This window comes from Ambystoma mexicanum, chromosome 11, assembly GCF_040938575.1.
Source record: "Ambystoma mexicanum isolate Mex_15411 chromosome 11, UKY_AmexF1_1, whole genome shotgun sequence".
NCBI lineage: Eukaryota > Metazoa > Chordata > Amphibia > Caudata > Ambystomatidae > Ambystoma > Ambystoma mexicanum.
This window is the reverse complement of record NC_090934.1, coordinates 1,126,341,553-1,126,366,719: the sequence shown is the minus strand read 5'-3', so window position 1 is coordinate 1,126,366,719 and position 25,167 is coordinate 1,126,341,553. Positions and strand designations below refer to the sequence as shown.

The 25,167-nt window shown below is 51.1% G+C and overlaps 1 protein-coding gene across 1 annotated transcript in view; it reads right to left on the bottom strand.

Annotated features, from left to right (window-relative positions):
- CA12 (carbonic anhydrase 12) overlaps positions 1–25,167 on the bottom strand; it is a 1,353,512-nt gene that overhangs the window by 551,152 nt on the left and 777,193 nt on the right. The window contains exon 6 of the mRNA XM_069624464.1: positions 4,387–4,450. Coding sequence (XP_069480565.1) covers positions 4,387–4,450 — 64 coding nt within the window. The remainder of the gene's footprint in view (positions 1–4,386; positions 4,451–25,167) is intronic.

The following is a 25,167-nucleotide window of genomic DNA, read 5'->3' as shown; positions in this document are numbered from 1 at the left end:
GTTCGATTTATAACGACCACTCGGAGGGGTCTTTCTAAATCGAATTTTTGTCTTGGTTTTTTTAAATTTAAAAATTCACTCCACACGATCCTGGATGGCATCTCATTTCCTCTACCATGACCAACCCAAAAAAGAGGCACTCTTCTCCCCCTGCTTCACCCTCTCCTTTTCCTACCCTCTCTTTCTATCCTTTCTACCATCTCAGCTCTTATTCTCTTCCTCTACTTGTAAACTCTGTTTTCAAGTTGACTACTTCTTCCCCCAAATTTCTCTTACTGCGGGTCACTGCCATTTCCTTCTTGTCAATCTCCTTCAAGCTAGCACATTTCTGACTTTTCATGCCTCATTTCTGCTCCAATCTTCTCTAGGCTTGAATTCTGTTCAGCTCTCTTGACTGGCCTTCCCGCATGCCTGCTCACTTCCTTTGCCGCATCTATAACTCCGCCATTTGTCTCCTCTTTTGCCTTCCCCCTCAGGCATCTTTCTCTTCACTACTTCGGCCTCTTTTTCCATTTGAATCACGTCTCCTGTTCCATTTTCTTTCTATCGTTTTTTAAAAAAAACTCTTTTCATTAGGTATTTAATAGAGCAATCTAAGAACATGAATAACAAGGCCGAGCTCTATCGTTTTTAAATGTCTCCATAGTCTTGTCCCATATCTCTAATCCCTAGTCTCCATCTACTCCCCCCTCTTCACTCACAGTCAACTTTTCGTCTTGCCGTGCCCAAGCCTCTTTGAGCGTCCTCTTGTTTTTGCGCTTTCCTTACTTGCCCCATATCACTGGAATGTTTTGCCTCTTACCATCCACTCTTTCTATACCTATAATATTTTCCGAACAAGTCTCCAAGCTCATCTTCTATCCCGTCTGATCGATTCGTAAAACATGATATGTAATATTATACTTCTATAATTACCTTTTGTTTTGTACCGTTTCTTTTCTATGTGAAGCAAGTTGGAGAAAGTGCTATCGAAATCCCAATACATACAAATGTAGGTAACTCCAGACAATTGAATACATTGTGTACATTTCTGAGCAATTCTTGCCACTGCAAAGGAAATGCAAAGACGTGGCTTTTGTGTAGGCAAGGAAAGGGGATGTGAGCCATTGTCATAATGGTACCAACATGGCAACACCTGGTAGATAGTTTTTCGTTTCAGAAGACTGCCCAGAAAGCACATCACTAACACCGAGAGTCTAGTGGGATGAGCTTTAGCCCAGGCAGGCAGAGGCATGTAGTGGTTGGGAAACGCCATAGGGTTAAGAATGGCTATGAACAGTCAACGTCAATGGGTGGGTAAAAAGCCACACACTTGCACGCTCTGTCCATCCCATTTTCACTTGCCATGACAACTTTTTTATCTTCTAGCTTCTAGGCAGCACTTAAATCATCTCCTAATATCGAAAACTACAAACTGTATGTTCAGGTCACACTAATGTACTTAGAGAAAGCATTCAATGGCATGTCATTTGGGGGTGATACAAGGATTGGAGATAGTAACATTTCCAAAGGTGCATTGCCTCTTTAGATTTGAAAATATGAAGTATACGTCTTACATAAATATTGGGGCGGTTCCACTGCGTTTGCAATTTTTCTTAACCATGAGGTCAAAAAAGGCAATTGCACTTAAAAAGGAAAGTCATATTTAAAAAAAAAACACAATTGTTGAAAAGTGGTGAAAAAGCTCCCCAGCCTTTTGTTTTGAAAGTCTGTTCTGGCTTTATTAGAACACTGATGGCTACCAAGTCTCATTACATCGGTTTACATCTCTGCCACCTTGCAAAGTGTCTGGAGTTATGTTCTCTCCATGACTGGAAAAGCCATTTCTGTTCCTTTGACCTTCTAATACGTGCACCTCTGACAATTTACAGAATGGTTAATCTGGGCCTGCCTTTTTAAATAAAAGAAACCCTGCCTCTTTTAGAATAAGAAAACATCACCTTAAAGGGAACTATCAAGGAGGTTGGGTGTAGCCTAAACCTGTTTCTGATAAACCTGTTGAAAAAGTGGGCAATAAGGGGAAAGACTAGATTATATCTAGCCTTTATAGACAAAGCAAACGCTCGACAGCATAAATAGAGAACTGTTATTGAGGAAGCTCTTGTGGAATTGGCCAATAGATTTGGTCTCAGCAATTAGGTAATTGTATGGGGAAATCTCAGTGCAGGTGAGACTAAACAATTGGGGGCCTGCTGTCTAGAAATATCAACACTTATAGGGGTTTAAGCAGGCTTGCCCTTTGGCCCACGCCTCGTTCAATTTGTCCGTTCCCGATCTGAAGGACATCATGAATCCGCGTAATGCATTCCTTCCGAAAATAAATGATATCCCGGAGGGACTGAAGATGTACACAGATGACTTGGTCATCCTTGACCAGACTCCTATTGGTTTACAGAGGAAATTGAGAATCCTGCAGTACTATGTTGAAATCAATGGTTGAAATATAAATGTAGCGAAATCAGAAATCTTAATGTTACAGAAGTTAACAGGAAGAAAAAAAAGAGCTCCTTTCAGTGGCTTTTGGGATCTGAGCTGGTAAGACCAGTGAAAGCAGTAAGATATCTGGGAATGTGCGTAAACTCAAGTGTAAACGACTCCCTCTGGATGACCGAGCTAAGAGCAAGAGCAAAGAGCTTGGCGACCCAGGGAGCCGTGATACATGCAAAATATGGGAAATTCTAAGTAATCCCAGTGCTAAAATACTTTAAGCAAAAGGTGGTCCCAGGGTTATCATACAGGACGGAGTCAGCCCTGGGAAATGTGGGGAGTACTGGAAGTTTTGGAGGATACTTATGCTGCCAAATAGTATCCCTATTTCAATCAGAAGATGCAAACCAGGCCTCCTTTCTATCCAGGATATGGTGACTTAGAAAACTTTGCACTGTTCTGCAAATTGTGCAGCAAATTAATCATGGATGACAGCCCTCCACAATTTTTTGTCTTAAAGGAAAGAAAAGGCTGCTCCTACGATGAAGTACTGAAATTGTGGGCGGAGCAGTGCAGAGAGCTTCTAAGTAGTATGGACACAACAGAGGGCTGTGGTGTAAAGATTGGAGGGAAACGGAGACCAGAAAAAAAAGGAGCTCATACTATTTGTGCATCTGAATAATGACATAAAAATTATGAATGTGCTTCCAAAATATCTAGCTAAATTCCCCAGTGCACACCACTGAACCATTTCTGAGATTTCAAATGAACATAATGCACTTGAAAGAGGTCTTAATAGCCCGAAAGCAGGGGAGCTTTCAAATGATGGGTGCAGATTGTGCAAAAATATGGCAGAGACCTTGCAGCACCTAGCGTTATTTTGCCCAGCACGAAGAGACAAAAGAACAAACTATTTCGGCAACTTTATACTGGAAAACCATCCCTAGATGCAGAGGATTGGTGGAAGTATATGTGTGAGGGTAATGATTTTAAAATGGTAATTGCACTAACCAAATTCTTGGATGAGGAGTTTACAAAACACATGAAAAAATAAAAGGGGACGGATGAATGTGGGGAAGAGGAAGGACAAGGCACTGTTCTAAGAGATTAATAGAATAAGGAGGAATCAATTGTACTAAAGGACTTTTAAACCTCGGTATTATGAATTGTGGTAATGATTATGTATGTTTTGTGGATTTTGTATTGACAACGTGAAGAACGGTAAAAGTTTGAAATAAACTAAATACCAATAAAAAAGAAATACCTATGAACTCCCTGGGTTAACGTGGCTTTGTTGTTGCCCAAAATTCGTATGCATAACATTGGTGCAATCATGAATTGATCTAATAAAGACATGGAGTTCAATATGAAGGGAACATGTGGTGGCAATAACTAGTCGCTGCCTTTGCTTTTTCTCCACATCAGATCAACAGGTGGAGCTATGCAAATCTTCCTGAAATGGATAATACTCCCATGGTGTTTGCATACTAAACTTAGTAAAGTGGGCCTCTCCCTCACATCCTGTGGTAAATGTAATTTCTTAAATCGCTAAAGGTTGATGTCACTGTAATAATCTTATTTGTAGTAAATACTGGTAACTTCATCATCTTGGTGGAAGTTTAGAAATACATTACTGCTTACTTTGGTGCATTCACTTTAAAGGCTAGATGTTCTATAAGGTTGTAGAAGTGTCAATCGATTTTTGAAGGGTCATTTATGTTCTTGTGATAAATAGCATCTTCTGCAAAAGCAAGAACTTTAAAGTAAATTGCTTTTAGTACCGAGTATTTGGCAACCGAATACTATGTGTTAATTATGTTACTCCCTTCTTCCGAAATGATCACTTTGTATGCAATTTAAAATGAATTTCAGTAGCATTATCAAAGCCTTATGTTCATTTTTAAGTGTATAAACCCAAAACCAACTTAAAAAACAAACGCCCAATTAATGTTGTCTTACCTTTGTACCTCACACTGCTAAATTGACAGAAGATTTTTTCAAAAGATGGATGGAATGAACCCAACTGCAACAAAAAGGACAAAGTAATGGACTTAAGAAATACTTAAGAAACATGTACACCATGTTGCATTGGAGCTTCAGTAACCAATTTCTTTTACAAAAGGGGCATTTCTGAGAATACCTGTCCCGCAACAAATGCATTATCTTTGGTTAATAGATGTTAAAATTTGCCATTAAACATTGCTCCAGGAACTCAGCTGGACAAGTGTCATACATAATTGGTTAAAAGAATGCAATCATATTGACATCACAAAGAGACACAACCTACATATCCTGCATTTAAATACTGGCAAAGCAGGAACAACAATTGACATATGATATGATATGATATATGGCATTTATAACGCGCCTATAAACAAGTGTTTCAAGGCGCAACTAGGAAAAGGGAGGGGAACTAAGGGAGGAAGGACAACGATCCTACTAGGCCAGGTGTCATTCAGATCGCTCAAGCGCGTGGGAAGGGGGCAGGGACAGTGCAGTTCATGGGAAAAGATGATAACAATAAGTAAGTAAACGGCCAGCATGTGGCAAGTGCATGGGTAAGTGCGGGCATCAGGTATCAAGGGCTGGTAGGGGGACTGTAGGGATCCAGAAACATTCCCCAAGTGCGGGGGTTACCAGGTGGGCAGTGCAGGTGTGTGTCGCTGGCGGGGGAAGGACCTGGGACCGAGATCAGAGGGTGGTTTTTTTAGTATTATGAATGAGCAGAATTGAGCAGGTTTATTCATTTCGGAAATCTGGCAGCGTAGGGTAGAAGATGCGATCTAAAAAAGGATTGGCTTTACCCCCCTAAAGGAGATTAAGCACTCCATAGCCTCACCATAAACAAAACAAATACAAACAAAAAAAGATGGAGACCAAGGAAAGATCAACCCTGAAAGCCAGACACAGTCTACGTATTTAAACATTCCTCAATTCAATTACCAAAGCACTATCCCAGCCAATCCCATTTTCTAATGGACCAGTTTACTAGAATAATCACAATTTAATGGGACAGTTTTCTAGATTAAGGAAATTCACATGAATTAACATATTGCAGAAATAGCTTTATTTGGCACCAATTTATAAAACAAACCCTTCAACAGAGAAGTGATTTACTTGTAGAAAATCGACGTATTGCCCAATCCCACTGGGTACAGGGCCATGTGTAGATGGCATGAAAAGAAACTGAAATAAAAGATTAACGATGAGTATAACCTTAAAAGCAGCTAAAGTATCCAGGTCTCAACATGAAGAGAAATAAACTCTGGCGTAAGTCATTTACTAACACCCCTTGCAGTCGAAGTCTTTTGAGACACAAAAGATGCCTCTCAAGTGTATGGAGTGCAAAATAAACTTTTCGAGCGGCAATCTGAATGATGTGCAGTGGAGAATAGTTTGCCTGCAGAAACAACATTAGCAACAAGCCAAGACCGAACAGGGCAATGAAAGGCTTTTCCACCACTAGGAGACGCAGTGGTAGGTGGGATCTGATATTTAATCTGGAAACTACGCCCCACCCTCTGAACTATTCCAAGCAAAGAAAAACAGGATGTCCATTACCCAGCTGCCGGAGTAAAGGGTGACGTGCTATTTTCACCTACCTGCCTGCTAAGGGTGGGTAAACATCACACAATAGGTCTCCAACTTGTCTTTACTATTAGCAACAGCCTTATTGCACCTGATCTGCGCTTTAATCCTAAATATCAACAATAGAAACAAACCATGAACCACCAAAGGTTCTATGTTTAAAGAACGATTACAGGATCGTCGAAATATGTAACTTCGCCTTTTTTGTAAAGTCATTACAACGAGGGTGGTTCGACATCGAACATGAAAGCCTGTTTTGGCAATAAACTGAAACAAGCCAAAACCCTCACTCCGAGGTTTTTCCAGCCCCCCCCCCCCCATCACACAAATGCACCCCCCAGTGTCCCACCCCCAACACTTGTTCAGCAAAGGCCTTGTAGATAATGTTTACTTAACCTAGCTGACCTACAGAGCCGTGACCGACAGAACAAACATACCATATATATGTTTAGGCATTAGAAGGAACATGAGACACATAGTACGTTTAAACTCCCACCACACCGCCGCATAGTACACTGATACAGTCCCCAAACATACTTCAATAAAAAGGCCCTCCCTAGATTACACATATTTCTGTTGCGGCTGAAAAAAAACCCAGCTATTCTATGTCGATACCGGTGGCTTCCTATTATGCATTATAACTTCTTTACTTTCAACCAGCAACAAAGATTGAAAATGTAACACCAGAAACATTTTAAAACACCAATATTATGAAGAAAAGAAAAACACATAGGACCCCCAATGGTTCCATGTGTTAATATACCCGCAAAAATATCACCAAACAAAAATATCGCCATATTTTTGCAGCGATATTAAGGCATGGAACCTGCAGGAGACACCCCCGCAACCCCTGCATAATTTTTAAAGGAGCGGGGGACACCCCCGCAACCCCTGCTCCCAAAACCCCCAAAAATTACCCCCCCCCAAAATATCGACTATGGCCGTTCCAGACGACCATATGCAGTGATTTTTTTTGGTGGGGCTAATATGTAGTGATACCACCCCCAACCCAAGATGGCAGTGCTGGCATGTCAGCCCATACGAGTCCCCCGCCACCCCCTATAAAGGTCCATAGCTCTAGTCCATCATCTTCTTTGCTGCTCGACCAGCAAATAAGTGTTCCTTTTCTACTGTCGAGCCTTATCATGTTGAGATTATTATATTTTATATTGAGTTTATATTGTTGTTTTAATATTGCATGTTTACGTAAATTAAGGCAGTATATCTTATAGCATTTGTTTTATTTATCTTATTTCAATGCTTAGCTAGGTTTCTGTTTCGAGCGAGGAGGGTCTTATGTGGCGCAATTTTTTCTTTTCAATGTCAGCTGGCAGGCCCGACGGCCTCCCCGGCTGTTGTCTTTTCATCCTCGTTATTTTGACAAGGAAACTTTGTTTTGGTTTCCTTGCCAAGGTGGCCCTGCAAAAGGGGCTCGCGTAAGGAGCACATCGCTCACGGAGGAGCGCCATCTTGCGACCGCTCCTCTCGCAGAGCATTGTCTCAGCGCAAGCTACGTGAGGGAAATACTTTCAGGGTAATTCATAGAATTTCGCACAAAAGTGGCGCACGCGGCTGGCGCACAGTGTCCCCGTGCGATACACTGCGCCAGCCGCGTGCAATAAAATCCATTTCATCGCACAGCGTATTCATGGATTGCAGCCTCCAAAACCAGCCGTGGCGCAGCGACCCTGCAGCAGCGCCAGTTACGCCCCCAAGAACGCCCTCGCGCAAGGAAAAGCCTTCAAAATTCCCAATTCATCGCAAAGGGCTGCGCTAACCCTGGACCAGTTCACAGGGCTGCCAAACAGCAAACGCCAAGCGGGGAACGTGTATTTCAGTGGTTCGCGGGAAGTATCACACGCGATTGTCCTGGGTACGTGTACATCAGGGGTGCGCGTGAAGTAACACACGCGATTCCATGAGGGCACGTGTATTCCAGGGGTGCGCAGGAAGTATCACACGCAATTCCATCAGGGCATGTATATTCCAGGGGTGCGCGGGAAGTATCACACGCGAGTATCAGGGCACGTGCATTCCAGGGGTGCGCGGGAAGTATCACACGCAATTCCATCAGGGCACGTGTATTCCAGGGGTGCGCGGGAAGTATCACACGCGAGTCCATCAGGGCACGTGTATTCCAGGGGTGAGCGGGAAGTATCACACGCAAAATCAGCAGGGTACGTGTATTTCAGGGGTGCGCGGGAAGTATCACACGCGATTCCATCAGGGTACGTGTATTCCAGGGGTGTGCGGGAAGTATCACACGCGATTCCATCAGGGCACATGTATTTCAGGGGTGCGCGGGGAGCACTACACGTAAATTGGCCATGTGGGTCCTCCCAGGTGTTCCCTCTACACCCTCCATGGCCCCTGCAGCCAGCCCACACCACAGGGGACCACCCTGCACCCCTGCCCATGTATCGCAGGCAGCCCATCCACCATGGCCATGCCCCCCAGCCAAGCCACATGTCATCTTGCACTACTGATCAACAACGCATGTCCCCCTGCACCCCCACCCCCCAGCACTGTGGGGAACCCTCCACCAGGCCCACACTCATGTCTCCCTGCACCCCCACCCCCCACCAGTCAGGGGCACCCTCCACCAGGTCCCCACTCATGTCTCCCTGCACCCCCACCCCCTGCATCCAGGGACACCCTCCACCAGGCCCCCACTCATGTCTCCCAGCACCCCCACCCCCCCAGCGCTGTGGGGCACCCTCCACCAGGCCCCCACTCCTGTCTCCCAGCACCCCCACCCCCCTACATCCAGGGACACCCTCCACCAGGCCCCCACTCATGTCTCCCAGCACCCCCACCCCCCTGCATCCAGGGGCACCCTCCACCAGGCCCCCACTCATGTCCCCCAGCACCCCCCACCCCCTGCATCCAGGGGCACCCTCCACCAGGCCCCCACTCATGTCCCCCTGCACTCCCACCCCCCAGCACTGTGGGGCAGCCTCCACCAGGCCCCCACTCATGTCCCCCAGCCAACATGTCATCACAATCTAGATCCCTGGGCCTTATGGTCAGCCTCCAAATGCCAACCACCCACCCGAGTATTGCATCCACCCACTTAGAAATGGCAATTACATGATAGAACCTCAATTGCAAGTTTGTAAATGAACACATGTCCCTCACATACACACAATGGGTGTCAGTGAATGTCAAAACCCATATCATGATATGCATGAAACCAATGAGATGATACTACACATTGAAGTTTGAAGAAAAAATATGTATTAAAAGCAACATAAATTGAATCAAAAATAAACAAACAAAAATGGGAATTAAAAAAAAAAAAAAAAAGAGAAGCATGTCCGTGAAATAATGTAAAACCACAAATCATAATCCAAAGGAAAGGTGTCCAAAGTCACAGTCCACAAAAGTAAATCCAATGGAAAATGAAAATCAAAAACCATTGCTCCATGGGTAAATCATTAAAAAAAAAATGAAAATCCAGCACTCAACTATATACAGATAAACAATCCAGTGTCCATGATCCCAACAGAAGAAATGAAACCTATCTAATAACACTACCTAATAAAAAAAACTATATACAAAAATGTGGCCCATTGTCCAAAAGGTCCAAAAAAAATGCAAAACCAAAAGGAAACCTAACACTAACTACAGAACTATTTACAAGGGCAGCGGGCTAGTCCGACGGCTCACTTCGGGATGTTCCGGGCCAGGGCATCATCGAACTCCTGCTCAATGTCCCGGAGGCGGTCCTCCTCCATAGCCCCGAGGGTTCGCAGGGCCGTCGACATGTTCACCTCCAACTCCCTGCGGATTGCCTCGAGGCACTCAGCCCGCCTCAGGGCCCTCCGCATGGAGTTCTCCGCCTTGACCATCGTGAGCCCTGCCTCTTCCGCCCGCTGCCGCTCCGCATCTATGGCGTGGCCCAACCGCTGCCACACGGAAGACACTTCCCGTCCTGGGTCCTCCTGCCCTCCGGCCGATGCCTGCCCCTCCGATGTCGAAGGCCCCGAGCCATCATGGCTCCCACCTCATTGCTGCTGCTGCTGTGCCTCTGCCCGTGCCCTGCCTCCTGCTGCCTGCACATCCTCCACTGGCTGGGGTGCAGTCGTTGATGTGGCCACCCCTGCTGGACGTCCGACTCCCGACGGTGGCAGGGATGCCTCCTCCACCAGCCTGGCCGCACCGTCAGAGGCAGCTCCACAGGGCACCCAGGTGACAAATGAGTGGGAAGATGGCACGGAGGACGACTGGCACATAGTGGGTTCAGTTGAGGAGGGGGTCTGAGCAAGCCCCATCAAACGGAGGAATCCGGCCTGGGTGACCTGTCCCAGTAGGCCGACGCGGTCAACGAGCCATTCGAGATGACGTGCGGTCTCCTCATGAAAAGACTGCAGGTCACCTCGCATGACCCGTTGACGCAAGGCCACACCAGTCAGGACAGGCTCAACCCGGACCCGGATAGCCCCGTCTGCAGGCAGAGGAAGGCCAGTTGTTGTGAGCTCATCCCCCGCCTGAAAACGGGTCTGGACCTAGACATCCCTGCTGGTGCAAGATGATACAGTGACAGGATCAGGGACAGGATTGCACACAGGCACCTCCGCGGCGGCCTGTGCTGCCTCCTGTACCTGGTCCTGCACTGCACCACTAGCACCAGTGGAATCCCCACCTCCAGACCCCGTCTCTGTTGCTTGCACGGCCTCCTCCTCCACCAAACCCCCCCACCAACCTGGATGACTCCGTGCCATCTTCCCCCGTTGGGCCCTGTGGGGTCCCAGCTGCCCCTTCTGCTGCCGAGGAGTCCAACTCCGACCTCCGCCTCTTGGACCTCCCCCCCGGCAGCTGTGGCCTGGGACGCGGCACCGGACTCCTCACTCCCCGATGAGATCACAAACTGGGAGGGGAGCCGCGCCTTGCGTCTCCGGCTGGCGGTGCGATCCCCGCCGCTGTGCTCCACAGCACCTTCTCCGCCCTCATCATCAGTTGACGCTGCAGACAGGGAGAAATGAAACACAGGCATCAGGGCACTGTACAATGGACACATATACACATGACAGTTGCACTTGAGTGGCATTGGCAAACCTCAGACATGGCATCACAATCGGCAACACACATGTCATTTCTACATGCACACATGAGCCATACCACAGCCACATCGCAACTGCCAGCACCATCCATACACATACAAGAGCATGAGCAGGCAAAGGTGAGCCAGACATCACATGCAACACATGGAGTGCACTACACATGCACGCACACCACCACACTTGCATGCACATGTACACAGTGCTGATACATGCAGCTGAAAACATACATGCGTGACATCACGACCATGCCTACTTACATACACATTCATCCAAACATGTGTGCCCACGCAACTGCATTTGGCATGCAAGCCTACACACACAAGCACCATCCATGTCTCACACATGACAGCCCTCTCATGTGTTAGCCGCACGGCCCTGTACAGCCCCACCCATACTCGGCCCCAAACAAACATATGTGCAACCCGCACACTACTGGCACATCACCACACGCACAGTTTACAATCATGATGCATGTACACTTACCGCTCGACTCCAGACGGGTCTGCCTCTCAAGGACCTGGACGTGGAGCGCTGGGGATATGCGTTCCAGGACCCTCATCTGATCTTCCGACAAGTGGCCCCGGCACCCCTTAGCATCCGCTGCCTTCAAGAGGCGCCGGGCCTTGTTCATGGTCCTGGACCTGAAGTCCTCCCAGCGCTTCTTGACATGTTGGAAGTCGCAGACTGCCACCCCCTCCGCGTTAATGCAGTCATGATGTCCGTCCAGATCCGAGTCCGTCCTTCCTTGTCGGCGTGCAAACTTCCGAAGAGGGCATCATACTGCCCCAGGACTTGCTCCACCAGGACACCAACTTCGGTGGCAGTGAAGCTGGTTCCCCTGTGCCTCTCTCCCGGGGGTTGTCAGTGGTGCCAGATGTTGCAGTGCCCGACATGACAACCCCAGAGGCAGGAGTGGGTGGGCAACTGGGTCCTGGGGCTGGGCTGTGGAGCGATGGAATCCCAGTCGGGAGTCTTCAGTTCCAGCAGGGGTGGTCACAGCAACAGCACCCCTGGCTGATGTGCAGGCAGCAAATGGCAAGGCACGTGGGCAGCAGGCAATCAGGCAGCAGCAGATGGCAGGTGGGAGCGTGCTCGGGGCTCTGGGGGGGCAGTAATTTGGCCTTCTGGGCAGGAGCGTGTGCTTACGCGTGGCCAGCTTGATACGGAGTGATTTGGCACGTGAAAATCCAGCACGTCTGCATGTAATTCGAGGAAAGGGCCTTAGCGCGTAAGCGCGTCAGCACACGTACGCGAATTCATTGGCCCAAAGGCCAACAGCGCGTATGCGCGTCTGTGACGTGCGTGCACGGGCGTTTCCCTCTACACGGGTGCATGTTACACGTCCAATGACTGCACGTCAGAGTGTCAGCGCGTGTAATTGGAGGATGGGGCCTTAGCACGTACACGCGGAAGTGACGCTGGACGTGTGGGCATGTTTAAAAAGGTACGTGTAGAATGCCATTTCCTTGTACATGCTTTTCGTGGAGAGCGAGTGGGTGAAATCTTTACTTCTCGTCGGTTCACACGCGATTTACTTCACGGCGTTCCAAGTTCGTACTCCCTGTTACCTCTGACAGCTTTTTCTCTTCTTGTCTTTTTCCTAGGCCTGTTTCTTCAAAGAGCGTTCACTTCTCCTGTTGTCCTGTCTCCTCAGACAGCGTACAATTCTTCTTTTGGCGGGGGTGTTGCCAACGCGCACATGCGCGTATTTTACACGCGATTTCTCCTGGCAGACGGTGAGTTGCGCACGTATTTGACATCTGTGCTTGCCCCGTGTGTTGCCTACCCCTTCAGAGGTCAGTCTAGGCTGCGTGTGACACGCATACGTTCATTTTTGTGTTTCTGGGTGCCACAGCGTAGTGCAGGTTTTTTTCCATGCACGTGGTCTATGAGGGGTTGCGTGACCCGTCATCTCCCTTTTTCGGGGTGCCTGTGCGTTGCGTGACCCGTCATCTTCCCCCAGGGGTCACATACAGTCTTGCTAGAGCACTAGGGTACGAATTCCATCTAGTACCCTACCCCTTTGACCCCCAATTGCTCAGGACAATAGTTTACTACAACTCCCATACGCACAACTACATCAGTGCCATGGTTGGGAGGCGAGCACGCAGTGAGGGCGGCAAAGGTGGGCGAGCCACAAGAGGTGGCCGTGGTGGATACGGTAGGGGACGTGGCCAGGACTTGCAGGGTGCCCCTAACCCCCCCCCATGTGTGGGTGACCAGTCAGGGACACCCATGCCCCCCCCTGGTTGAGGGTAACGTGGCTGACACCATCCCTGCTCAGCCCTTGTTGGACCAGCCCATTGTGGCACCAGACCTGGCACTGGGTGACTCCATGGCTGACTTCCAGGTCAGCAGGTCTAGGCCACGTGTGGCAGTGCACGTTGGTGTCACCAGCCCACGTGGATCAGGGGCAGCTATGTCATCTGCTGCCCTGAGTAGGCAGGGTGGGGAGGCTGCAGGGGCAGCTGCGGCTCCATCCACCCCAGCTCTGAGAGTCCCAGCCAGGGCAGTGTCGGTCCTAGTCCATCCTGCTGACGTTCCCCCTGACTACATCACACTTCAGCTAATGCCTGCACCAAGTCCCATGGTGAGTGTTCATTCCCACACTCCTAGTCCACAGTCCACCGGGGCTCCTGCCCCTAGTGTCCAGAGCGGCGTAGGACACTCAGTATCACCACCACCTTCCAAGCGGAAGAGGAAGAGTGCTCGTCCAGTATAGGCTGATGCCCCAGACACGGCTACACAGTCCGGCCCACCAAGGAAGCCCTGCTTCAATCGGGTCGAACTTGATGCACTTGTGGAGTATGTCTCCGCACATGACAGCGAAATGGTGATTACTGCAGGATGCAAGACCACACCTGCACAACGTCAGGCACACTGGCAGACCATTGCGGAACTCATAAGTGCCCTTGGATTCGTGAGGCGCACAGCTAATGATTGCTACAAGCGCTGGAATTACCTTAAGCGCAGGGCAAAGAAAAAGCTGGCCTCAAGTCATGCCGCAACTCTAGTGACTGGAGGTGGGTCTCCGGCAGAGGACATAGAACTCACTCCACATGAGTATGTTGCTGGGACCTACGTCACGAAGGAACAGATCAAAGGCGTGGGAGACCTGCCAGATTACGAGGCATTGTCTGGTGAGTGCACATGCATGTGTGTGTCATCCATGTGCATGGCGTGTGTGTGAGTGCTTCTGATTGAGTGCCAGGTGAGGGTGTGTGTGCCTGAGTGGTTTGGGTCACCCATGTGCTTCATCCAATACATTCTGCGCACCAGGATTTGGGTGTTGCAGTATCCCTTCTGGCAACAGTAGACATTCAGCCCAACCTCACGCCAGTTGCCCTTGAATTGTTATCTTGCCACAACATAGTTGCATGTTATTCTGTGTTCATTCAGGCTGATTGTCTGCATTCCACCACTTTCACTAGGCATTTCTCAGTCCTATTGTCACATGTGTGACATGGCTAGGGTACATGCCATCTGTGTGATGGCATGTGTCATGTATGTGTATTGGACATGCCAATCACAGGCCAATGTGTGATGGCACTGCTAGGCAGCATGCAGCAAATTCGTTGGTCTTCCATCTTGGTGTCATCAATTTGTGCCATTTGCCTCCCTTTCATACGCAGTGACAGTGCATGCATGGGAGGGTTATAGTCATGTGGTACATGTGTCAATGAAGTACTGTTTGTTGCTTCTCAGCCCTAATTGTGTTCCATGTTGCTAATGCCTATTCCCATTTCTTTACTTTCATGTCTTTGCAGGGGATGACACACTTGATACTGCTGGAGTTGTGGAGGTGGTGCAGACCCAGGAGGGGTCTCAGGTCCGACCGGGCACCAGCGAGGGACGTGGTGTGGTGGTGGGTGAGAACCCACACTTGTGCAGGCCGTCATCTCAAGGGGTGTCTCTGGGTGCACCTCCCCCGAGCTCCATTCAGGTGTCGATTCGGATGATGAGACCTATGTTGCTTTGCAGGTAAGTGTCTCTGGGAGGGATTATGTACTGTCCAACCCACCTGCACCAGGGGTAGAACCCTCAATGGGGATGTCAGTGTTGGAGGCTCAGCCTTTGGTGGTTACGGATGCAGGGTCATACTTCACTACATCTGATCCTGTTCCTGGGCCAGCAGATCAGAGGGGGAATGCCTGCAGCCTCAGGCAGTGCCGGCAGACCAAGACGCAGTTCGCCTTGACCCAGACAGGTGTGGTGCCCGCCGACGCGGTGGCCGTACGCCACCTGGCAATACCGCATGGGAGCAATCCATATACGGTATGGTAAACCAACAGGCAGCATCAACTGAGATGATGGCTCAGGCCATGGATAGGGTGGCCACTTCCATTGTCCCCCAAGAAAGGCTAATTGAACAACTACAGCAGGCAACAGACTCCATTAGCCAGTCACACAGGGAGGACATGTTGGCGTCCAACAGGGACAGGCGGGCGGCACTGGAGACTCTGCGGGAAGCCATTTCCATTGAGTTCCAGGGCCACAGGGAAGCCCTGAGGGTGGAACTCCGTCAGCTCAGGGCAACTCTGGTTGAGCTTGAGGCTTCAGCTAACACGAGGACAGAACAGCAGCTGGAGCGGCTCACACTTACGCTCTCAGCTGAGATGCAGGCAACTAGGGCGGAGGTCCGGGCATCCCGTGAGTTGTTGCATGGGGACCTCCGCACAATTATCCTCCAGAACCAGACCTTCCACACCCGCATGCTTGCTGCCATGGAGGACCAGACTAGGGCTTTGCGTGGGCTGCCTCCCATAGTGCCACCACCTCCTGATGCAGCTGCAGTGGGTGAGGAGAGCGACAGCAGCGATTCTCCCACAATAGGGTAGCCGTGCAGGCCATGAGCGCATGGAGGTGGTTTTTTTTTCGCAAGATCCACACAGGTGGGTTTTGGTGTGCACCCTGTCCTCGGACCTCCTGGGTGGCCTCCCCCAACCCCCCGGGCCCATTAATGGCCATTTTGGATTATTATTATTATTTTTTTTTATTTTTGATTTTTTGGACAGTGTGTTGCCTTGCGTGGCTCCCGTGGGCATACGCTGTATTGTGGCTGGGCACATGCAGGCTTGTCCTGAATTTGGGTCAGATGCTTGGGTTTGTGTGACACACACCCCTCCAGCTTCCCGTTTCCATGGGCTTGCAAAGGGTGTGCCCAAGTGACATTGACTTACACGGTGACGTTGGACTCGCATTTGATGTGTGGGCAGTCTGTAGTCAATACTGTGTATACATTACTAGTGCATATTGTTGTTGTATTGTACACTGCATGGTGTATTGATATGTGCCTCTGCATCCATCTCATCCTCCTAATTTGCAGGTCCATTTCTCATGTCTTCACAAGGCGGTCTACTTTGGGACTGGAGTCCATGTTGTAAGCAGTGCAGCTACACTCTTGCGTGGCGCGAACACTGTATACTTGGAAGTGTTCGAAGTGCTGCCATTATCAGGTAGTGAGGCTACCAATTTTTTAAGTCCGTACAGTCATGTTTATGGTAGGTTGGAGGTTGTGTAGGTGATTGGTATTCTTGGTAAGTATTTGGTAATGTGTGTTGTTGGTCCTTCATTACTGTGAGCATTTCATGTGTGGCCAGTTTCCATTAGGGACACTGTAGTTGGTGACACTTGTGGAATGTAGTGGGGATTAATTTTTTGCTCTCACATTGCATGACATGCCATGGTGTGTTGTGTGGCCGTGCCGGGGAGGGGTTGGGTGACATGCCACTGTTCTCATGGTGTATTTTTCAAGTGGGTATTCATTTTTGCTGCATGGAAGTGTGTCTTTTGATGACACTGCATTGGTGGTGTTTGTGTAGGTAGGGATGCACACATTGTGACACTTCCAGATGAACAATCTCAGGCTGCCATGGTTCTGACAGTTGACTGTCCCTTTGTTCATTATAATTGTCAGATTGAGTCATCATTGATTGTCAGATGGTATGTGCCAGGGCTGTGTGCACTCCACAGGGGTGTGCTTTCTATGTGAAGTAATTAGCCACCAGCTGCGTACGGGCTGCCTCACCCCGTGCCCTTTCCCCTCTCATGCGCAGTGGGCGTGCATGTGGTTGGGGATTTGGGGGCACCACCATGTCCACAGCCAGGCCCCGGTGTGTTGCAACATTGTGCAGGACACATGCTGCCACTATGATCCTGCACACTACTGGGGGAGCGTATAACAGCTGCCCGCCAGAACAGTCAAGGGAGCGAAAGCGTGACTTGAGCACTCCGAATGTGCGCTCCACTATGCCCCGTGTTGCAATATGGGCTGTGTTGTATCTTACCTCGGGAGGCGTGATGGGGTTCAGAATTGGCGTCATCATGTGTGTGCTCAGAGGGTAGGCACTGTCCCCTGGGGAGGTGGTGATGGGGATCATTAGTGGGGTATTGGCATTACTCTGTATCTGTCATGCATGCGTGTGCTGTGGCATTTCTACTCACCAAGCAGCCATGCATCGCCATGCCGCCCAGCTTCCATGTCCCGGTTTAGGGTTGACATCCTGTAAATGAAGCTGTCGTGGGTGGACCCTGGATAGTTGCCATATACTGAGGTGATGATTCCCTTGGCATCACATACTACCTGGACGTTGATGGAATGCCAGTGCTTGCGGTTTCTATAGATGTGCTCAGATGCCCTGGGGGGGACGTAGAGCCACTTGTGTGCAATCAATGGCACCTAGCACTTTGGGGAATTGTGCCACCCTGTAGAAATCCTGGCTGACAGCCTGCCTTTCTGCAGGTGTTCTGGGCAGGTATATGTGCCTCCGGACTGATGGGCGTGCAGTGATGATGGCCAAAACCTGGTGTAGGCAACGTGACTGAGTGGTCTGTGACATACTATGGCACTTGTCCGCTGATATGATCCGGTAGCCAAGAAGTGCAGTACATTGAGGACCTTCTCCAGGAGGCTGAGTGCTTGGAAGCACAGGGTGGGTGATGTGAGGTCATCCTCCCACTCACTGACCAGGTCGAGTATTATGTGTGGTGGAAACATGTACCTCCCATACACCTGGTCATCTGGCATACCAAATAGGCTGGTTCTGGGTGTGAAGATTCTGGCCCGGACTATCCTTCTCCTCCTCCTGCAGTATCCCATGGCCACTGCTGCTAGGAACGGTATATTCATCCTGGCGACTGAGCTTGTTTGTTTGCGCACTCTTTTATGCTACGCGGGACGTGCGCCTGCTTCATGCTGGTGTACGTGTTTCAGGATTGGTCCTTTTATTTTTTGGCACGTTGTAGGCGAGCGTGTAAATCTTCCCGCCCACCCCAGGAATACACGTAACATGCTCTCCCAGGCCCAGTCGCGAGTAAATAATCCTGCCCACCCCTGGAATACACGTACTCCACTCACAGGCACAGTCGCGTGTGGAACTTTACGCGCACACACCGAAATACACGTACCCTGCTGGTATCGCGTGTCGAAGTTCACACGGGCCCATGATACACGTACCCTGATGGAATCGCGTGAGACTACCCGCGCACCCCTGGAGTACACGTACCCAGGCAAATCCCACGGCTGGGGGTTGGGGGTGCTGGGAGACATGAGTGGGGGCCTGGTGGAGGGTGCCCCTGGATGCAGGGGGGTGGGGGTGCTGGGAGACATGAGTGGGGGCCTGGTGGAGGGTGCCCCACAGTGCTGGGGGGTGGGGGTGCTGGGAGACATGAGTGGGGGCCTGGTGGAGGGTGCCCCTGAATGGGTGGGGGTGTGGGGGGACATGAGTGGGGGCCTGGTGGAGGGTGCCCCACAGTGCTGGGGGGGTGGGGGTGCAGGGGGACATGAGTGGGGGCCTGGTGGGGGTGCTGGGAGACATGAGTGGGGGCCTGGTGGAGGGTGCCCCTGGATTCTGGGGGGTGGGGGTGCTGGGAGACATGAGTGGGGGCCTGGTGGAGGGTGCCCCTGACTGGTGGGGGGTGGGGATGCAGGGAGACATGAGTGGGGGCCTGGTGGAGGGTGTCCCTGGATGCTGGGGGGTGGGGGTGCAGGGGGACATGAGTGGGGGTCTGGTGGAGGGTGCCCCACAGTGCTGGGGGGTGGGGGTGCTGGGAGACATGAGTGGGGGCCTGCTGGAGGGCGCCCCTGGATGCTGGGGGGTGGGTGTGCAGGGGGACATGAGTGGGGGCCTGGTGGAGGGTGCCCCACAGTGCTGGGGGGTGGGGGTGCTGGGAGACATGAGTGGGGGCCTGGTGGAGGGTGCCCCTGACTGACTGGTGGGGGGTGGGGATGCAAGGAGACATGAGTGGGGGCCTGGTGGAGGGTGCCCCTGGATGCAGGGGGGTGGGGGTGCAGGGAGACATGAGTGGGGGCCTGGTGGAGGGTGCCCCACAGTGCTGGGGGGTGGGGGTGCAGGGGGACATGAGTGGGGGCCTGGTGGAGGGTGCCCCACAGTGCTGGGGGGTGTGGGTGCTGGGAGACATGAGTGGGGGCCTGGTGGAGGGTGCCCCTGGATGCAGGGGGGTGGGGGTGCTGGGAGACATGAGTGGGGGCCTGGTGGAGGGTGCCCATGGATGGTGGGGGTGGGGGTGCTGGGAGACATGAGTGGGGGCCTGGTGGAGGGTGCCCCTGGATGCAGGGGGGTGGGGGTGCTGGGAGACATGAGTGGGGGCCTGGTGGAGGGTGCCCCTGACTGGTGGGGGGTGGGGATGCAGGGAGACACTAGTGGGGGCCTGGTGGAGGGTGCCCCTGGATGCAGGGGGTGGGGGTGCTGGGAGACATGAGTGAGGGCCTGGTGGAGGGTGCCCATGGATGGTGGGGGGTGGGGGTGCTGGGAGACATGAGTGGGGGCCTGTTGGAGGGTGCCCCTGGATGCAGGGGGGTGGGGGTGCTGGGAGACATGAGTGGGGGCCTGGTGGAGGGTGTCACTGGATGCAGGGGGGTGGGGTGCAGGGAGACATGAGTGGGGGCCTGGTGGAGGGTGCCCCTGGATGCAGGGGGGTGGGGTGCTGGGAGACATGAGTGGGGGCCTGGTGGAGGGTGCCCCTTGATGCTGGGGGGTGGGGGTGCAGGGGGACATGAGTGGGGGCCTGGTGGAGGGTGCCCCACAGTGCTGGGGCGTGGGGATGCAGGGAGTCATGAGTGGGGGCCTGGTGGAGGGTGCCCCTGACTGGTGGGGGGTGGGGGTGCTGGGAGACATGCGTTGGTGGGCAGTAGTGCAAGGTGACATGTGGGTTGGCTGGGGGGCATGGCCATGGTGGATGGGCTGCCTGCGGGACATGTGCAGGGGTGCAGGGTAGTCCCCTGTGGTGTGGGCCGCCTGCAGGGGCCGTGGAGGGTGTAGAGGGAACAGCTAGGAGGACCCACACAGCCAATTCACGTGTGGGACTCCCCAGCACCCCCGAATTACACGTAGGCTGCTGAATTCGCATGTGGAATTTGCCGCGCACCCAGAGTACACGTACCCTGCTGAAATTGCATGTGAAACTTCCCCCGCACACCAAAATACACGTACCCTGCTAATTCGCGTGTGAAACTTCCTGCGCACCCCGAAATACACGACCCAGGGCAATCTCGTGTGGAACTTCCCGCGAACCCCGTAATACACGCACACGCTATTTTTCACACAGCGGGTGTCCATCTTTGTTCGTACCCCTTTGCACCTCCTTTGTCCTAGAGGGCCACTGTATGGACCATTCATCATAGCTGTATATAGGTGCTTTTTGTTAGCGCACATTTTGGCGCACATTTATTTCAGGCGCAGGGACGCTACCGCCTGCTTTCTTGTGGCGTACTTGTTTGGCCCTGTGCGCGTCTTTCACCGTGCGCTGGTTTGCCCTATTCGATTCCATGAATACGGGTTGTAAGCGAGCGTGTGGGCGTTCCGCGCACTTGCCTCCTGTACTTCCCCCCCGTGACGCCCATATTTTCACGCGTTGTTCCCCATTCCGAGTGTTACGCCCCGTGTTCCGCCTACTTTTGTGATGTGCGCCGCGCTATGTGCGATTTCGCAGTGGCCGTGGCGCACGCCGTTGGATGACCTGTGCGCCGGCGTGCGCCGCACACTTTTTCAGCGCACATCCAATGTTTTTCTCATGCACGGACTTCCATGAATCGATGTGCGCTGGTTTCCCTGCGATTTTCGCAGGTGCACTGCGATTTTCGCACTTTTACTGCGAATCGCACGTTTTGGCACCTCTGCGCAGGAATTTTCGGCGCACATTAATTCCATGAATCGACCAGTTTGTTTCTTTAAATCCGCATTTTCTTCTGACGCTGTCTGAGTGCATTCTGCTTGGCTTTCACACTATAGCCTCGTATAGGGGCATTGTTTCTGTGGCCTGCTCGGTCCCTATACTCTCTCCTGAGCGTGCTGCTTGATGGCAGCTGAGGTTAATAGTAACCTCTGCTTGAGGTTTTCATTGCTCATGGCGCTTCCACGTTCCGTTAGCCTGCTTATCCCCCTACCCCCACCCCTTTTTTTTGTAGTCCTCTGTTTGGTATAATAGAGTATTAGGTACACTTTGAAATAAACTATGTCAGTTGTCAGAGAGAAGTTGCAGGGTGAATGATGGAGGTATTGTCATTAGTCAGGGTAGTTCCTCTGATCGCAACGTACCATTTAAGCATGGGTCTTCAGGTCGCAGGTTAGAAGGGGATGATAAACGCCTTCAGAGTGTGGTACAGGAGACAGTAATGCCTTATGAAACCTGAATACCCTGGCAGGTGCTTTTGATCGCTTGGTTAAGAGCATAGCGGATTTTCATATTAAGGCTGGGCTGTCTGAGGTACCAGACGAAGGGCTTAAACCTGGCAAATGTCCCCAAAAATCTGAGCATTTACAGAAAAAGTTCAGGCCTCGAAAAAGCGTAGGAGCAGTGATATGGGTTCCCCTGTGGCTTCTCCCTGCACATCCTTCTCATAATCCGAGGATTCGAATTCCCCTCATAAGAGGAAGAAAGTGAAGGAGACCTCCCAGGAAAGGAAGAAAGTGCTCCATGACATGTTGGGGGAGCCCTTCTTTGATCCCGATGACATGCAGTATCCTCGCTCGGCTGGATGGAGGCCATCTGAGGCTGTGTCTTCATTCATGGAACATTGGGCGAGGAAACCCATGGGGAAGGATGCGTGCAATAAACTAAGGGCAGAGTGCCCTCGCCCTTCCCTTCCTGATAAGGTAGCAGCGACCCCAGAGATTGACAAATCCATGGTGGTTTTTCTGTCAAAGAAGGGCAAAGCCCCGAGATCATGTCAGGCTAAGCTCTGGATGTTTTAGGCTCCCTTGCTCAGGTGTTCGCTATGTTAGAGGAGAGTCTGGTGTATGACACCCCACTTGATGTTACTATACTACAGGGTTGGGGCCGACGTTCTGTTTGTCTGCTCAGCAACGCCAACTCGGCTCTGTCATCGGAGAGGCGTAAAGCTTTATTGACACGCTTAGACCCAAGATTGGCAGACATGGCTCCTGCAGAAGCAGGTCCTAAGGCCCAAGGATTACTTTTTAGAGAGGGTTTGTCAAGGAACTCTTCTTTTGTGCATATCTTCACAAATTTGGATAAAGCACAGTCTAATATCAGGAAGGCTCTAACACTGGGTGTTTTTGCCAATGCCAGAAGAGGCAGCGCCCGCTCCTATGGCCGTGCCTTCCAGTGCTGTTCCGGCCCCTCACAGTTTGCAGCCAGAGGAGTGCATTCTGGGTTCAGCTCCAGAGGCCGTGCCGACACCTTCTTTCCACTACGCCGAACGCAGTGGAGGGGCTGTTCCTACAGAGGAGCAGGGCGCGCATGAGCCACTTCAGGTGAGCATTTTTCATCTAAGTGTTTTTTCCCAGGGAGATCTAGGGGGAAGATTAGCACATTGTGAACACAACTGGGCTTGTCCCACCACAGACGGATGGGTGTTGCAGACAGTGCAGGGGTTCCATTTAGAGTTCTACAGCCCTCCCTTCAAAGGGTGCATACTCGGCCGCTGGTGTTCAGTCAGTACGAGCAAGCATGCTTAGATGCAAAGATGCGCAATCTCATTCGGACGGAATCGGTCATTCCCGCAGTGATAGTGGTTTTCCCCTTTCCGCATTTTCATCTTTTTGGTGCCCAAGCCGGATGAGGGTTTCAGGCCAGTGATCAATCTGAGAGCCCTCAATGCCCTAGTGGTGTACGGCCACTTCAAAATGGAAGGGATTCATTTGCTATGGGATTCTCTCCTGCAGGGGGATTGGATGCCCAAGATAGATGTAAAGGATGCATACTTGGTGGTGCCGATTTTTCCCTCTCATCAACAGTATCTGCAGTTTCAGTAGCAGGATCGGTATTGGCAGTTTGCGGCTCTACCGTTCGGCCTTTGTCAGCCCCTTGGTGCTTCACCAAGCTACTGAGGTCTGTGATGGCTTTTCTGTGGTCCAGGGGATAAGGATAACCATTTACTTGGACGACATACTCATTCTAGGGCAGGCAGAGTGTCTCCTTCTCACCGATCTTTGATAGACCGTGTCCCTTCTTCATGGTCTGGGGTTTGTAATTAATCGAGAAAAGTATGTCCTCCTGCCTACAAATGTCTGCAATGGCTAGGCTTAATTATAGATTGTCAGCAGTGCCAGCTCTGGTTGCCCCAGAAAAGGATGCAGGGAATTCGAGCTCAGATCAGGTCTGTGTCAATAAAAGGGGTGTTGTCATTTCGGCTTCTAGCCAGGGTCATAGGTATGCTTTCGGCATCGATTCAAGCCATTTTTCCGGCCCTTCTCTATTACAGGGCTCTTCAGAGATTGAAGGCTTGGCATCTTCAGTCAGGGGCACCTTATTTTCTAGTGGTACGTCTGTCACAAGACGCAACAGTAGAGCTACATTGCTGGCTACAGGACATGCAAGCGTGGAACAGGCGAGCTATATTTGGCTCGCTCCAGACATGGTGACAGAGTAGGATGCCAGTCTGGAAGGTTGGGGTGCACAAAGGCAAGTGGTTTCTACGGGAGGAAGGAGGTTTGTCCAGGAGCAGGTTCGCAATATCAACTGTCTCGAGCTCTTGGCAGGGTTGTTTGTGGTGAAAAGATCAAAGACAGGGTGAATTGCTGCATCCTGTTGAGGATGGACAATGTGTCAGGCGTCCGCTACATCAACAAGTTTGGAGCACACATTCCAAGGGGCTAGCGGACATAGCACAAGGTTTCTGGCACTTTTGCCTCAATTGAAGACTTATGTTGCAGACAGAATATCAGCCAGGCCTCTCCAATACAGTGGCGGATTGGAACTCCAGCTTCCTTCGGGACAGCAGAGATTGGAAGCTGAACAGCGAGGTGTTTGTGTTTGTCTCAGATTTGGGGCCCGTTTCTCATGGATCGGTTCGCCTCTATTTCCAGGTGCCTCGTTTCTTCAGTTGGTGTCCGGATCAGGACGCTCTGGTTGTAGACTCGTTTCTTCAGGATTGGTGTCACCTTCAGGGTTATGCTTATTCTGATAGTCATTCTTCAGGTGTGCAGACAAGGAGCATCTGGTTCTGTTGACCCCTTTTTGGCCAACCTACTAGACATCCCCAGGCTCCTTCCGTCCTTCCCGCTGTTACTTACAGATCCAGGGGCAGGTGTCACGAGCTAGTGTTGCAGGGGTAACTGCAAGTAATGGCATGGAACATTTCTGCAAGTCCTGGTTGTTGCCAGGACTTTCGGGAGACGCTTACCAGTTCATCAGGGACTCTTGGGCTATATCCACTCAGGTTTCCCATTTATCTGTGTGCGCGTGCTGGATGGACTGGTGCGTGGCAAGGGATCTCGATCCCTTTTCTGCCCCTCTGGTAGAGATAGTCAACTTCCTTGGTCTCTTAAAGATGGGGGAAAGCCTACAGGAAGATCAATTTCCGGTCAGCCATCTCAGTGTGTTATTTTGGTCAAGGCGGAACCGGTGGGTCGACATTTACTAGTAAAAAGGGCCTTCCGGTCCAGCAGGATCAAGAAACCTCCTAAGGCCAAGTATTCTGTTTTCTGGGATGTGAATGTGGTTTTTCCGTTGCTCATCTCCTTCAGAAAACCGTATGCTGCAGTTTCCACTTCCACCTTAGCTTGTTGGGTTATGAGGGAGGCTGGGATAGCACATTCTGTTAGGGGAGCTATGGCCTCTAAGTACGGTTTGCTTGGGGGAGGATATCCAAAGAGCAGCTGATTGG